Raw genomic sequence first — 16643 nt, forward strand, 5'->3', positions numbered from 1 at the left:
GCATCGTCTGGTTCACTGTTCTTGTATGCAGCAACGAAATGACTAAAACACACGTAGTTAGCTAGAATTTTGCGGCGTCTGCAGGTTGAAATATGCCTGGCTAATTTTTACTGTACTTTGGATTGTATTTATTGCTTTTAACTGGCAGAAAAAGCCATTATGCGTGTTATACATTCACGAAGTGCATTTTGGACTACCCTGGCATTTTATAGCGTTGTAATTTTGACAGAGAAAGGCTTTGGTGAGTATAAAGCTTAAGCGTACGTCAAAACATCCACATTTCAATGTTTGGTGATGTTAAATAGATTAAGCTCTCTCCTTTAATTACAAAAGAAAATTCATCTGATTCTTGTAGGTGACGAATTTCCTGAAAAAGGCATCGATAATAATCCAGAGAACAGTATACCCATCCCACCAAATGAGGTAAACAAAATTATGTTCTGCGCTTTCGAAATCTATTAGAATAGTATGCGCTTAGTTTTAGCTTGTGTTACATTGTGAAACATGCTTATCTGAAGACCATGATGGAAGAAAAATGTGAAAGTTGTTAAAAGAATGTTGCCATGAGCAGTCTAGATGTCTCTGCTCTATATCTACGTGTATGCACTTTGACAGTTGTGTTAATGTTGATGATGATGATGATGATGATAATGATCATGATGACAACAACAATGACGATGATGATGATGATGATGATAATGACTTTATATGATACAGTTTGCATTCTGTGCATGTTCTGATCTGCTAGAAACATTTAGCACAGTACAAAAAACACAAAGAAGCAAATAAAACCATGGTGTGCTAAAATTGGAGTTTAGGCCAACTTTTTGCCACTGAGTTAGAAATGTCTTTTTTCTTGATGATTGTCAGGTGAAGAAAGTAATGCTAGTGGACTAATACATGTAGGAAGTTTTAGGTTTGATTGAATTTATGTTGCTAACCAACTGGTATTGATGAATTGGTTCTTGTTGTTTAGGAGACTAAGGTTAAAGAGTCAGTTCAAGTTAATAAACCAACCGATCAAGAAACTTTAAGTGAACAAACTGATAATTCAAACTTATGGACCGAAGAACTAAAAAAAGAGGTTCAAAATCTTGAAACACAGTCTGAGAAACATGCTGCTAAACAAGACAGTCACGAAGCTAATCAAAACAAGGTTCATACCAAAAATGGACAGGAGACAACTAGTAGAGAAAATGTAAATGGTGTTACTCAAAGTGATTCTCCTGAGAAAACTAAGGATGAAAATAGTCTGGAAAATTTACATGTGCACTCAAGTGATGAACACTTAAAAGAAGAAAATATTAAATCTGATGAACAATTGGGTTTGAGTGAGACTAGTGAGCAGAAAACAGAAACAGAGGGCAAGAACTATCAGTCTGAGGACTCAACTAATCAAGAAACTAAAGATAATGGGTCTGGTTCTGAAGCTTCTCAGCATTTAGAAGACAATGAAGTGGAAATGAAAATGAAATCACAGCAAAATAAGAAAAAGAAAACAAAATTAAAGAAAGGGCGGGTTAAGAAAAAAACAACTGAGCATGAGGAAATGGATGAATGGGCTGATGACGATTATTATGGTGATGATGATGATGATGAACCATATGACGAGGACATGGATGAAGACCTGGATGATGATGAACCTTTAGAAGGGTCAGAGGTTTCTGACGACTTTGCTACTGGAAAAGATTATAGCGAAGAAGAGACAGATAGCATTGACTCATGGCAAATGACAGAAAAGCCTTTGGATGAATCAGAAGATTTCATCGATGAAGAAGATGATCGTAAAATCAAAGAACAAGAGGAGTTACAAGAAGAGATCAAGCAACTTAAAGGTGAATGGTGTATGTCACATAACAACTAGCCTGTGTACAAACAAATTCTATGCCTCAGCCCGAGTCAACTATCGCACATAGAAATTGAGAGTGAATAATCTAATTGTTTTAGTATAAATCTACTGGTTGTTCAAAACTTTATCTAAATCCTCCTCACACACACTTTGAAAATGCCAAGAAGTGGCAATCATTTTGATAACAAGGGTACACTGCTACGCTACTCACTATCTATTCTGTGATAGATAGTGTGTGACATAGCCAATCAGAGAACTGCATTTGTGGTAGAACACTAGTAGATTTATACTAAAGCTCGACAGAAGCACATTGAACATGTTCTTTATTTCTTTTAAAAAATTCTGCCATGCAAAAAAATAAAACTTGTTTACTTTCATTGATCATAAAAATGTAAATTTTCTTTATTCGTGCCATCATTGAGTCATCAGCTCGTACTAGTTCTGTGTTCCTATCAAGTTATAGAAAAATGATTTTTAATTAATCAGTGCACGTATTTTCTTCGGGCTATTTTCTAAATTTTAATGTTTCATTTATCAGAAGAAAATGAAGAAATTAAGAAAGAAAATGAAGATCTGAAAGGTTAGTTTTTGTACACCTAATTCGTACCAAGTTACTGTATAATTTTTACACATATAATGTACTGTACAATGTAGAGGGGTTTTCTCACATTTAAAATAATGTGCATTGTCTATTACACCCGCCCCCTCAGTTGTTGACCCTACCCTACCCTGCCCAGATCCCATGTAAGGCCTACTGATCCTAACCTTAACTCCAACCCCCTTGATAATCAGATCTTTATATTTTACTTTAAATTTTTGCAAATTTGCTCATACTTGTTGGTGTAATAAGTTACTCTTCCCTTTGACACTAATTAACTAAGGTTGAAATCGTCATGAGCTAAAGAGCAAATTGGCAGACAACATAAACATTATTGTAATTTGACCTAAAAGAAATCAAACTGGTATATAAAGTGGCAGAGTAACGTTCATTTGCAACCAAAAAACAAAGTGACTTCTGGAGTAATTTCACATCATTAGTAGGTACAACTCAGTTAATCCAGCCATCGTTGAGCCAGTGACTGAAATGAGGCTACATTTGTGTTATTGGTGGTTGTATTTATATAATAATGAGCCATGGTTCAGATAGAAAAGGTGATCACTATCAAGAGGGGTTGTCGTTAACAAGGTGATCGTAAGACAGGATTCCACTGGTTTCACTGCTGTCATTAAGTGCCATAAACCTTAAGTCCACTTAACATCTGTTATGGTGGAGTAGCTAAATGGGCTCTTGATTTCATGGGATGGTGGACTTGCCTGTCGTTGATGCAATTCACCCACAAAGTGCAGTAACAACTTGGTTATGGGTGTTAAGATCAAGGTAACAGGTGACTCAAAACTCGATGACAACCTTGGTAGTGGTGTTTAAACGATTTTAATCTTTTCTGGTGTGCTTGTTTAGAAGAAGTTGGTCAATTGCTTTATCAAGATGCCACAGTTCTGCTGAACCAAACAAAGCCTAATTATAAGAAGTATGTAATAAATGTTCTTGTTTCTTTGTTTGTAAACACTATGTAGAAATTATGATGTAAATTTATCATGTTGACTTCATGTACAGTTTGTACAGTGAAACCTAATGTATTAAGTGGACATTCATGGGACCTTGTAAGTGTCAACTTAATAGAGGTTTCAGTAAATTACAGGTTCATTTAGAATAGAGAAAATATGGGAAGAAGAGTTTATTACCCCACTACCCCAAAATCCAAACTATCAAGCTCTTGGCTACTACTTGTACATTCATGTGTGTGGCTTTTACTATTCTTTGCTCACACAAGAAATTATTGTTTCCAGAGCATACAGTTTATTGGAAGAAGCTGCCTTTACACATAACTACACTAAAGCTCAAGAACTTGTAGCTTTATCATATTTGGTAAGTTTCTAACAGTGCCTTGCTCGTTTCTTAGTGCAGGGCATTGGACATTTAGGAGTACATTTTGTACTTTGTTGGTTGTTTTTGTTGGTTATTGGCCATTGAAGATAGACTGTTTAAATTTGATAGCAGTCAGCATTGAACATACATATTCTGTGTCTTTACCCCATTATGAATTCATCTTACAGCTCTGAATTTAATTGCCAAATTCTGCACATTTTGGAAATAAACAGACCTTTTTTTTCTGTTTTATTTTCCTGGACAGTTTGGTGATCATCTTCCTCGTAACATTTCCAAAGCTGTGGAAATTTTGAATGAACTTGCTAGCAAAGGTTCCTCAGTGGGTCAGCAGGTAATAACTATTTACAACATCCCATCCTTAAATTTGTTATAATTATTTTATTGCTTACAGTATGTTTGAAGGTTTTCTTTCCATGATTATTATAAGTCAAATATGTTACATTTGCACATTGTATAACTACAGTAATAATTGAATTTTGCTTTATAGTTTATACAGAATGATGACATATTTAATAACTTCTATTATTTATTTTAGACTCTGGGATTCCTGTATGCAACTGGTATTGGTGTGAATTCCAGTCAGGCTAAAGCTCTGGTTTATTACATGTTTGCTGCCTTAGGAGGCGACATTAAGGCACAAATGGCTTTGGTAAGAAGTGCCCCTAAAATGTTTTAAAAACAATATGAATTATATATTTGTCTATGTTACAAGTATTGAGCAGTCTATATATTTTTCTTTCTGGTTTCATTGGTGGGAGGAATGGTGGCCTCATGGTCAGCATGCTGTAATATGGATCAAGCAGTCCAGGTTCAAGCCCTAGCCAGGGTCACTGTGGTCTGTTTTTTGGAAGGGCTCTTAACTCTCACTCTGCCTCTCTCCACCTGGGAGTATAAATGAGTACTGACAAATTTAACTTAAGGGGTAACCTTGTGATGGACTATCATCCCATCCAGGGGGGAGTAAAATTACTTCTAGTCACCAAATGCTATGAATAGAAACCAGGATGAACTTTGGCAGCATGGTCCCCTTGTCAGGTCCATAAGTGGTACCAAAAAACCAACTCTTTTTCTCTTTGCATTGCTTGACCAGGGTTATCGCTACTATGCAGGAATAGGAGTAGCTTCTAACTGTGAGTCAGCACTGACCTATTACCGCAGAGTGTCCAACAAAGGTATGTTATAGACAGGAAAGTAATGCTATGGAGCTCATGGAGAAATCAACCTCCATTTGCCAACAACTAGAAGGTACACTCTACTGTCCTGATATTAACCAAATTGCATTGCCACCAAATTCACCATTATAACAGGTATCATTCAAGTCCTAACCACTGATAACTTCACAGCAAAACTGACCAATAATTAGTCTGGACTGGAGACCTTTAACACCATTGGCTGTCAGATACCTTTTTGCTTGACTCTGAAGGTTACTTCTACTCAAGTTGTCAAAGCCAACAACAGTCATGTTTGGGACTACTGTACCTATACCAGGATGATCACAGTTTAACAAATAGATATCCATGTTGTGGTGCGTCTGCTCAGTAATAGATCACAGATGACGTCAAAAAATGTGATAAGGTGAGTCTGTCACTGATGTTTTTATCACATTTTGATGTCCTCTGTGATCTATTACTGAACAGAAGCACGGCAACATGGAATCTACTTGTTTTGCATTAAAGAAACAAAAACGCATGCTACTGATGTCATCAGTTTGTCTGTCCTCCAATAGATCATAAGCAAGAACCAATCAAAATGTGAGAATAGTGTGACATGCATGTACTACATAAAGATGAACAACATGTAGTACTAAGATTGCAAGGTGGACACTGTTGTTGTTGCTTTTTTTTTCTTTTGGTCTTTGTAGTTGCAGAAGATGTGTCCCTGACTGGTGGAGCTGCTTCTCAAAGAATACGATTGATAGATGAGGAAGAACAGGTTTGTCTGCACTGTTTGGCTGCTTACATGTGTGTAAAAGCTTTAAGCTTCTCATTTTTATTGATATGCACAGCAAATGGAAAATTTGAAGTATGCTTTCATTGACATTGTGCTGCTTGTTCACAGAGAAGAATTCTTTCTCCCTTTTTTGCCCGGTGAGCTAATAATTTGTATACTACAATTACCCCTCAGTTCTACAGACTGTCAGAAGTGTCATGTCACAACTGACTGAATTGTTTTTAGCTGCTACAGCTTTGCACATACATGCATGAAGAACTCTGCACTTACTTTCATTACCTTAAAGCAGCCTGATTTCACAAACAACTATTAAAAACAATGACAGTGAAGAACGAGACTGTGGCATTGAAACACTGTTGTCATGTTATCTTACATGTAGCACTGATTAACTCAAATCATTCGGGGGTGTAGTTTTTGTCCTAGATAAATTCATCACACCAGTGTGTATTCACCTGTTGTGAAATCTTTCATGTGTAAATATATCTCACTCAATGTCCTTAGGGAGGCAGTAGTGCTGTATTAGATGAAGATCTTATTCAGTATTATCAGTTCCTTGCTGATAAGGGAGATGTCCAAGCTCAGGTGTGTATGCCATAAGTAACAAGTAATGTTAAATCCATTTTTCCGTGAACCAAAAGAATTTGTTGTGGCCTGCTCTATGTGAGGTTCAATCCAGACATTGTGGAGGTAATGCTGGAAGAGAAATTAGACAAGTACTTAGCTAGGGAGACTTGATCCTTTTGGTTGACTTAGGGTTGTACATTTATAGGTGCATATTTTTGTAAGCTGAACCAACTACGAGTACTTTAATTAATTAATAATTGTACATGTATGTTGCTTGTACAAATTTCATTTACCAAAATTCATGGATTAAATTATCTTTTTTTAGTACCCATATTAATGAGTAATTAATAACTGATTGAAGTACCTGTGTTATGTTATGTGAAATCACTCATGCAACAGAAATAAATTCTTTGTAGGTTGGTCTTGGTCAGTTACATTACCAAGGAGGACGTGGAGTTGACATGGACCATGCAGTAAGCTATCTATGTATTTTTATTTCTGTTTTGGTATGTTTGTAATTTTGTCAATTATGCTGAATTGACAGTGCTAAATATTATTTTTATGTTGATGTGATTATGATACATGCTATTCATTTTCAGCGAGCATTCAGATACCTCCAGCAAGCTGCTGATGCAGGAAATTCAAATGCCATGGCTTACCTAGGAAAGGTATGTTAAAGTGCTCTGTAACATTTCATGTATTTGTACAATCCCTATTGCTCAAAGCGGGTAATCATTTTGACCAGCTGAATTCTTGTGTTCCTATCATTGTGTTGACACTAACAGGAGATGAAGTACGAAAATAATGTCGTAGCAAGAAGTTGTCTACATGTGAGAGGACTGTGTACTGCTAGTGTTGTACAAGGACACCCCATCAGATTAACTAGATGTAGCAATATTATGTACTGGTTGTATGAGTCACTGGGCTTGACAAATCACTAATTCTGACAAATCACTTCTGCTTCTTCAACAGATGTATTCAGAGGGGAGTACTGCAGTAAAACAGGACAACAAGACAGCATTCGAGTGGTTCAAGAAAGCTGCAGATGCTGTAAGTTAAGAGTGATATTCTTTAACATCAGTGAAGCAGATATTTGATTCTTGTTTTACTTGTGCCTACAGGGAAATGCGATTGGTCAAAGTGGCCTTGGCTTGATGTACATGTTTGGCAAAGGAGTTGAGAAGGCAAGAAACCTTAAATATTAGCATTCTTTTGTTTTGCATTTACACGTAGTTGTGATCTGAGTTAACACATGTCTTTCTTCTGAGATTTGATCCAAATTTATTTTTCTGACAGTGTCTTGCTTTTGAAACCCTTAGAATTATGAGAAAGCCTTCCAGTACTTCAAGATGGCTGCTGAACAAGGTTGGGTAGATGGACACCTTCAGATGGGAACCTTGTATTACCGTGAGTTCATGTCTAATCTTGTGTAAATATAGCTTAGATCATTGTGATGCAGATTACTATGATTGTGAGTGTGTTATCAATCAATCAATCAATCAATCAATCGGTCAATCAATCAATCAATCAATCAATCAATTTGTTTATGTGTCTAAGGTAAAACAGCTGAGGGTGAAACCCTCTACTAACTCTAGACACCTAAAAGTTAAGATTAAGGAACTATTTACAGCATTAAAATCCTTATAATATCTGGTGCATTTCATTGTGTAGGCATATTTTATTTCAGGTAGTTAATTCTTCTGTTTCATTGTTGCTTTGTTCGCTGGAGAATCTCACTTAGATATTTAAAAAAAATTTCTTGAGTTTTTGTTAGAAATTTACAGGGTAAAGGTCAGATTTCAAAAAGTAAATTGCTGTGAAAATGAAAATTTTGGGGGAACTTGTATTTGTCAACATTGCCTTTTCCCAACTATAGTACTTTGCAAACTGAATGTTGAAAAGATGTTAATGGGCTTCCAATGCGAACCCCTTGTGAGAGGTTCTCGTGTGCTACTTATACCAGCCCTGATTGTACCTTTTCCCTATGCTTTGGCATCATATCAGGGGAGTTTAGTCAAGCCATGGCTTGTATTTTGGTGAGAAGCAGTCAAGCCAAAATACCCATGGCCAACCAAATGAGCCTGATATTTATGCCTCTGAAGTGTACCACAAAGGTGTGATAGGTATTTACCGCACCCAAGTTCAACCAAGTGATCATGATTTTGTTGCCCCATCAAGTCAGTGACTTGATAGACTTGATATCGCAGCATATCAGGAAAGTAGACATGGCTTCTTATTGGCTACATGTAATTGTGATTTGTGTATGGTGAAGCGATGAATGTACATTTCAGATTTGAATTTTTATTTTCTTGTTGTTACAGATGGTCTTGGTGTTAGACGTGACTACAAGATGGCCATCAAGTTCTTCAATTTAGCATCACAGACTGGTACATAATAAATGGCATCATAGATTGTACAACACATAAATTAATTCAAGTTTAAAAAAAAAAAACAACAACAACAACAACAACAACAACAGTTGTTTGCAAATGTCCGAAAAATTTCAGGATTCAGGATTCCAGACTGCAAGATGCTTGAGAAAAATTAAATTGCAAAACAGATGAATGACAACAGGAAAAAATAGTGACTAAGGACTAGTGTTTTGATGTACTGCAACATTCTGGAAACTAACGTGAAAGAAATACTAAACAATCAATAAGGAGAATGTATATTTCAATTAATTTTGTATAAATTCAGTGTAGCTTTATTGTGTCATTATTGTTTTAGGTCATGTGCTGGCATTTTACAATCTGGCCGTCATGCATGCATCAGGGACTGGAGTCTTGAGATCTTGTAACATGGCTACAGATGTATGTTGGATAATTTTCTTGTTAGACTTTGTTTTGAATTATAATGTATGTTCATGTAATAGCAGAAAGTATGGCAAGAATTGGAGATCAAAGCACATGTAAACATTTGGACAAGTCATCTCCATTGTAATGCCATCTTGAGATTGAGTTCAATGCATTTATTGCAGTTGTCATTGCGCCCAAATACTCCTCTTAGGTATTATAGTTATTTGAAGCTTTCATTTCAAATCTACAATTCTTAAAATTTATTTTATTTATGTTAGTGAAGCTGTTGAAAATTTAAGAAAGTGCAATATCAGGGCATGTTGTTGAGATGAACAAGTGTACAAAGACTGTTTTAACTGAACTACAAGACCCATGGCTTACTCTGACCACAGCTGATGTTGTTCTTTCCCTTTGGTAGTCCTAGCCAACTGGTCTGCCTCCTGCCAGCTTGGTTTTTTTTTTTAAATCATGTTATGTCCTTCCATTGGCCCTGAGAAACCCCATTGAGGGAGTGGTCAATTTAACAAATTGACATCAGTTTTTCATGCATCTCTCCTGTTATTGATCATGAATTTCGTCATAACATTGTCAAAGTAGCTGTGGATCCACAGACTACTTTGACAATGTTATGACGAAATTCGTTGTCAATAACAGGACAGACGCATTAAAAACTGACATCAATTTGTTTTTTATGATAACAAATTGTCAAATTGCCTGCTCTGGCTATTTGACACATCGCATAAATTATAAATTCACATGTCTGTCCGCTTATTGATGGTAAAAATTAGCCAATGAGTGTACAAAAATTTCTGCAGTTATCGTAAAATAAGATATTTTTTTATTTAAAGTAATTTTTTTTATTGAGTACCAGTTTTTTTGACCACAAATTTCTTTTTTTCAAACCAGCTTTTCAAGAATGTTGCTGAACGTGGACGGATAGCTCAGATGTTGATGGAGGCCCATGAAGCATACCGTGCTGGAAACATAGACACTGCTCTGCTGAAATATGCAATGCTGGCTGAACTGGGCTATGAAGTTGCACAAAGCAATGTAGCTTTTATTCTTGATCATGGTAAGTTTGTTTCTCTCTACCCATAACAACATATTAGACATATTAGCAGTGGCCTGTCTTTCGAGAAGTAAAAAGTTGAAGGCTGCATACAAGCCAAGTGGCCCATCAGGCCGGTGCTTATCTTTGGTTTCCATGTAGCATGAAGTCATTAGGAGTAGTTCTCTTCCTCACCCTCCCCCCTTCCCCGAATGGGACACTAGTGCATCACAGTGTTACATGTACCTTCCAGCACTAAATTTGCCAGTACCCATTTATACACCTGGGTGGAGAGAGGAAATGGCTTGCCTAAGAACACAACTTAATGTCCCTGGCCAGGGCTTGAACATAAAAGGCTTGATCCAAAGTTGAGCGATCTAACCTTGAGGCCATTGTGCCTCCCAGAGTCACTTGAAAAGCTTAGGCTTGTCACTTGCATTAATTATTTTTAGGTCTTTTATCTTCTCTCCCCCCCCCCCCCCCCCTCTTTTTACTTTCAATGTCTTGCAGTGGTGGGTGTCTTCCTTTGTTGGGCGCCCCTATGTAGATGTACATTGTATAGCTGTAGATGTAGACACTTACATCTACATTGAACCACTCTCTACTGGCATCATAAACCAGTATTCTAGTTGTACTTTTAGTATTTTGATTTTAACGCTGGCAATTTTATCACAGTCAGGAGAGATAAGTGGAGTAGTTCAAAAAGAACTGGAAATTATGTTTTGGAAAACAATGTAAGTCCAATGTTTTGAATAAACTTTAATGTCTGTGTTGACCACTGTTCCAGGTCTGACCTCTGTGATATTGGAGAATGAGACATTTCCCCGTGCCCTGCTGTACTGGACAAGAGCTGCATCACAAGGTTTGTCACATTCTCTTGTTATCAAGCAATATGATAGATTATGGAATGTCCAGACTTGCTGGTAGCCAATCAGAAGCCTTATATCTAGCTATATCGCATCACCTGATATGGCCAGCTTTATGGCCAAATGTGGGTATAGTAATTCTACCTGTTTGACACGCTTCAGTTTCATATCAGGTTCATTTGGTCTCAATGTGGGTACATGTAATGAAAGCGTACATAATTATATTTTAGTTCAACAAAACTCTCCTTATTTAAGTCCAAAGTGGAGTAAAAAGGTTTGACAGGGTGTAAGAATTGGCATGAATACAGTCAGACTCAAGTTCTGTTGGTATTTGTGTGTGCAGACCACAAATATTCATAGAGAAGTGCGTCATATTTGAAGATACCTCCAACACACGGTGCCACCAACACTGCATACAAAATGAAGTTTTTGCTAGTCTGGTCTTGAAGCTAACAAGTTGGTTTTTATCCAAAAAAAATATTTTATTTCTTTCATTCCAAGGAAACACAGCAGCAAGAGTTAAAGTTGGTGATTACCATTACTATGGGTATGGAACAGAGGTTGATTATGAAACAGCAGCATTCCACTACAGGCGAGCTTCTGAAGAACAGCACAGTGCACAAGCTATGTTCAATCTGGGCTACATGCATGAGAGAGGACTGGGCATGAGACAGGTAACAGTCTCTTGTTTGCCTTATAAGGCTATAGCTGACTTATTTGACCCCAAGGCTGATTTGTTTGAAAGCCGGTTAATGCTAACACAGGATTAAAAGTTAATGTAGTATTAATTTTTCTTGTATGAAAATGTTTTTCACTGCTTATGTTTTGTGTAGTTTGAGATTATTTAAACTCAAAACTGAGTGACAAACAATCTGAACAGAAAACCTCACCGAAAAGTTACAAAACTGAAATTAAAATTCTTTGCTAATCCTGGGTTAGCTTAATTGGGCTTTGAACAACTCGGCACTGGAGTTTCACTTAACAAAAAAAATGGCTAAAGTACAGCTTGTAAAGATCTCATGTTTTCCACACAAAAAAACTTCCAATTGTCTGCTACATTGTACTCACGCTTTCTTTGTTTTTGTTTTGTCAGGACATTCATCTTGCTAAACGGTTCTACGATATGGCAGCCCAAACAAATGCTGATGCCCAGGCCCCTGTCTCCCTGGCTCTGTTCAAACTTGGTATCTTTTTCACGTGGGAGTGGATTCAAGAGGTACTTAAACATTCTGCATTCATTGATGTCACGAAACCTGAGGCTGATTAAACTTGTTTGAATTTTTCTAACCTGGAAGGGTGGACCATTTGACTTTTGAGGTTGCGGGGGATGGGGAGGGGGGAGGGGGTGATTTTGGAAAAAAAACATCCTGCAAGGATACTTATACCGAAAAAAAAAACATTTATGCACACAACCACTGCTAAGAAAAAATTCTCACACATTTAGTTGGCCAGAAAAAAGCATGTTACACACAGAAAGAATATCATAAATACACATATCCCGAGAAAAAACAAATTTCTTCTGCATGAAAGGGTTAAAAAAAAATTCATACTTCTATCAAATTACCCACCCCAGCCCCCCTCAAAAGTGAAATGGTCCACCCCTAAAAGGTAGAAACACGTTTTTTTGTAGCGTAATACCACTCTTAAAAAATTTACCCAATAACGCTTTGTTTTTTAATTGGTGTTGGCTTTCAGCCAATCACATCCCACGCTTTCCCCGGGCTATTTTCTAATAATAGTTGTTTTTATTGTTTTGCAGAATTATGGATCACTAAACTTGTCCAAATTCACTAATTTTGTTGGTGACGATTGGGATATTTATGTAATGACTGGACTCGCTCTCTTGCTGGGAATTCTTCTATTGCTTCGGAGGAGACAATAGATCTTTTTTTGTAGATTTTGTACAGCAATCTTATCCAGTATAGACCCTTTTCATAAATGGCTACCAATTACAAATTCTTTTGTAAGTATTAAAATTAGCCTGACTAACCTCGTTCTTGTGTTGATAATTCAAAAGAATTTTTACTCCCAAACGAGTTTAGTGAGACTAATTTAAATGCATACAACAGAATTTTAAATTGGCAGCCATTTATGAAAAAGGTCTATAGCAGTGGCAATTTCTTGGTTTTAAAAATAATAATAAAAACAAACTAAGTTCTTTATAAAATGTCGTCATTTGTTTCTTGTGGCTGTGTTAGAAAATACGCCATATTAATGTAATTTTCTATTAATTTATTACCATCACAGTAAAAGATCATCGCTTATGTGAGCACTAGTCGGTCATGTTTTCAGTGAAATCAGCATATACCCTTAGGCTATCGATTTTCTTCATCCGTGAATTTTTAAGTGAAACGATCTGACTTTTTTTTTTTTGGAAAAATCTGACTGTACAGGGTCGGATGGTTCTAAGTCAGACCGTTCCACTCTCCACACTCTCCATGATAAAAGCTCGTGCACGCTTTACGTGCCTATCGTCAATAACCGAAAGTTAATCAAGGCTGAAATAGGTTAAAAAAGCAGTTAAATTGCTGTAACAAAAACTTCTCAAGGTCCAAATTGCAGTTTTTCCTTTTATAATCCAACTTTCAGTCGGGGAACAAGTGTCGGTTAAAGCTGGGTCTCCTTAAGTGGACTTAACCTGAAGTTTTTAGGCAACTGATTGCGCCCTGGAATTGTTTTACTTTTCCAAGAAGTGTTCGCGCTATTTATGCCCTTTTCAATGTTTAAAAAGCTGTAGAGGGTAGCCTGGGCACCAGTAAGCTGTCTTCTCTTTACAAATTTGCTTTGTTGAAATGGCCCGCAGAGTGAGAATGACAAACAGTTAAAAGGCATGATTTCACAAATTTATCGGCCTGCTGCGTACTTTTACTCGTTAGTTGTATTCAACCTCGATCCAATGCTCTCTCTCCTTTGCCTCTCGCTCTCGCCTCAACGACAGGGGAAGTAAAGAAGAGAGAGCCAGGGATCGAGGTTGATTTGAATTTTGACTCGCACAGTACTCGCCAAAACACCGCATACTTTCATATGCGGCGTGAATTAATGCGCGTAAATAATTCCTGGATAACAAATTAAAGAGAATGTATCGACGTCCGCGGAAATTGTTTTACAGGAATTAGCCATTCATACATTTTCTACATCTATTTTCTGACTTAAAATTACCCGTCAGTCGAAATCCAAAGAAATGTTCCATTTAAAAACCCGTCAACATTCATCACAAGTCAGGAAGCTATGGTAACCAAGAATTTGTTATCGCAATCTCTTCTCCCAATTGCCAACAATCGTAAAACAATTCGGTGTGAGCGAAGACTTTCTCACAGTTGATGTGAATTTTAATTGCCTATTTAAAGACGTCTCAAGGGACAATACATGTGGGGTAACAAGGCGAACCTGTATCTTTCATCGATCGAGTCACTTCAGGTAAATCCATGGTTTCTAGTTATATCTCTCTTCTCTTAACTGTTTATTCGTCACTGATTTACTGCAGTTTAGCCGTCGTTTTAATTTTTGCCCGTTTAATGGTTTAGCTGATAATCACTGCGGTTGTGAAGGTTTCAGCCGCGGTGTTCATCAGTGACGCCCAAGAGACGCCGTAATGAAAGCGCTGTTCAATAGGTAAGTTGATGAAATACTGATTTAATAATAAATAACCTTTCTCGTTCGTAAGTAATCCAAAAAGATTCTGTCCAGTTAAAGCGTTTCTTACGAATATTCAATGTTGAGCTTGTTTCAACTGCAAGTTATGCCTTTTCGCTCGTAATTTTGTAACCCTTCCGTTCCCGGTTCGGAGCGCTACGGTGTATATATTCTCCCTTGCCAGTTCCCTAATTTATGTCCAATATATTTTTAAAGTTTTAAAATAACGCCATAAACTTCCATAGCTATTACGATGGTTATTCTTCAGGCTTAAAGAAAGTTGTTGTTTAGAAACTGTTGCAACAAATTCATTTATTTTGCGGACCAAACTTTATAAAAAGCAAAGACTGAATAGTGTCTGCGATGAATGACCTTTGAAATTTAGCCAGGGAAGCGAAATTGCCTCACCTCAAGTTTGCGCTTTGTTAAGAAACAAAAGGTGCCTATGATAAATCAGTTTCGGTATGACTACCTGACTTCTTACCCACCGACAAACATACTTCAAGGCTATCATAATTATTGACGTTTTTCTTGTTCTCAGTTCCTATGGCAAGAAATCAAGAGATATGTCCAAAGAAATTGCATTATTTTCGAGAGGTGTTCAGTGCAAGTGTGGTTAACGTTGTTAGGCCATCCTAGCCGGCCTTCGTAATGGAAACAACTTCATTTTTCAGATAAGTTTATCACAGAATTTCACAGATTTGTCGTTTTTGTCGATATTAGTGCTCGAGTCTAGCTTGTTGATAAACTTCCAATTTACAAAATCGTTGATTGCATTACTGCTAACCTTGAATGAATGGACAGCTTACACTAAATTCAGTGAATTCAATGACACTTTGAAAGTTGATTTACAGGACAAAATTCAAAAACATCTATGGTTTATATTACAAGCTGTAAAATTGTACAGTTAATTCTAATGGGTACATTCTTCTTCCAAAGTTTTGCTCAATTTAAGTCGAAAGACGAAATCCCTCAGCTTTCACTTGAGCTATTGCTTTAGAAATAAGAGAAAGTCACTGCAACTTGTTTCTATTAGTTTCTGAACATCGGCACATCATGACTGAAAATGCGGCTGAGTTTCATGATAAAAAATAATTTGATAGTTTATTGATGTTTCTTCTTTTTTTCCCAGGTTAGACATCCTTTAAAAAGAAGGTACCGCCATCTTGGATTGCAGTGCGTAGCTCTTGGAATCTGGCGTATGTTAGTCGACTATTGGAAACATCTCTTTTCAGATAAGTACTTCTCATTCCATTTACAATTCCACTATTTCTGGCAGCGAGTGATCAAATTGTTATGTCTTCTTGCAACATCGTAATATCAGGTCTATTTACATAACACCGAGTAATAGAAGAGAATGGTTAGGAGGCCCGGCAAACTTAAGTTGCGAAGAAACGAACAAAGATGCCAAGATTTATGTTCGAAGCTCTAAGACTGTACTCAAACAATTAGTTTTGGGCTCATATAGTAATCATGAATTAGGTTCATTGTACGCATAAGACAACTAATTTATTACCTTCTGACACCTAAGTTATCAACATTTTTCTTGTTTTTATTCACAAGATAACAAGTTCAACAAAATTGCAGTCTTTCAAAGAGCTGATTATGTTCAGCTTTGAAGCCAGTCACCAGTTAGCAAGTGTTTTCCGACGTTGTTATTCCATCCTAGCCGGCCTCTTCGCGAGGAGCTGTGAAGGGTACAGCTTCATTTTCAGATAAGTTAATCACAGTATTTGCAGATCTTTTAAATTTGTCGATTTTGGTGCACGAGCACTTGCTGACAAGTGAATGAATCTGGAACTGCTCATTACTGCTGAACTGTTGACAAATGCCTAGCTTACTCTAAGTTAAATGGGACCTTGAAAGCGGATCAGAACCAAACCTTTTCGTAAAAAGTCGACAAAAGAAAGAAATGCATGTTGAAAAGAATGCTTATATTTGAGGGACGCTTTTGGATTACACTGTGTTGCTTTTGGACGCAAGCACAAGT

At 36.9% G+C, this 16643-nt stretch overlaps 1 protein-coding gene across 2 annotated transcripts; it reads left to right on the plus strand.

The window, feature by feature from the left end:
- The first annotated feature begins 105 nt into the window (after positions 1-105).
- On the plus strand, positions 106-13246 carry LOC145485832 (protein sel-1 homolog 1-like). Of its 2 annotated transcripts, none has more exons than XM_081464476.1 (23): positions 106-241; positions 356-423; positions 977-1835; positions 2388-2429; positions 3312-3378; positions 3698-3776; positions 4042-4128; positions 4333-4446; positions 4888-4969; positions 5659-5729; positions 6249-6329; positions 6728-6784; positions 6911-6979; positions 7284-7361; positions 7433-7495; positions 7631-7718; positions 8633-8698; positions 9039-9121; positions 10013-10178; positions 10942-11016; positions 11522-11694; positions 12114-12236; positions 12780-13246. In XM_081464476.1, the coding sequence occupies exons 1-23, from the start codon at positions 160-162 to the stop codon at positions 12900-12902; spliced, it is 2796 nt and encodes a 931-aa protein (XP_081320602.1). In that variant the 5' UTR covers positions 106-159; the 3' UTR covers positions 12903-13246. The 2 variants fall into 2 exon arrangements, with proteins under 2 accessions (XP_081320602.1, XP_081320601.1); XM_081464475.1 differs by having other exon boundaries at positions 3309-3378; positions 12780-13234.
- The last annotated feature ends 3397 nt before the right edge of the window (positions 13247-16643 follow it).

This window comes from Orbicella franksi, chromosome 4 (genome assembly GCF_964199315.1).
Source record: "Orbicella franksi chromosome 4, jaOrbFran1.1, whole genome shotgun sequence".
Lineage (NCBI taxonomy): Eukaryota > Metazoa > Cnidaria > Anthozoa > Scleractinia > Merulinidae > Orbicella > Orbicella franksi.

Coding starts and splice junctions, on each gene's coding strand:
- LOC145485832 (XM_081464475.1), top strand. CDS start 160: ATGCGTGTTATACATTCACGAAGTGCATTTTGGACTACCCTGGCATTT. Junction 4,447..4,887: donor TTAAGGCACAAATGGCTTTG/GTAAGAAGTGCC, acceptor TTGCTTGACCAG/GGTTATCGCTACTATGCAGG. Junction 7,362..7,432: donor TCAAGAAAGCTGCAGATGCT/GTAAGTTAAGAG, acceptor TTGTGCCTACAG/GGAAATGCGATTGGTCAAAG.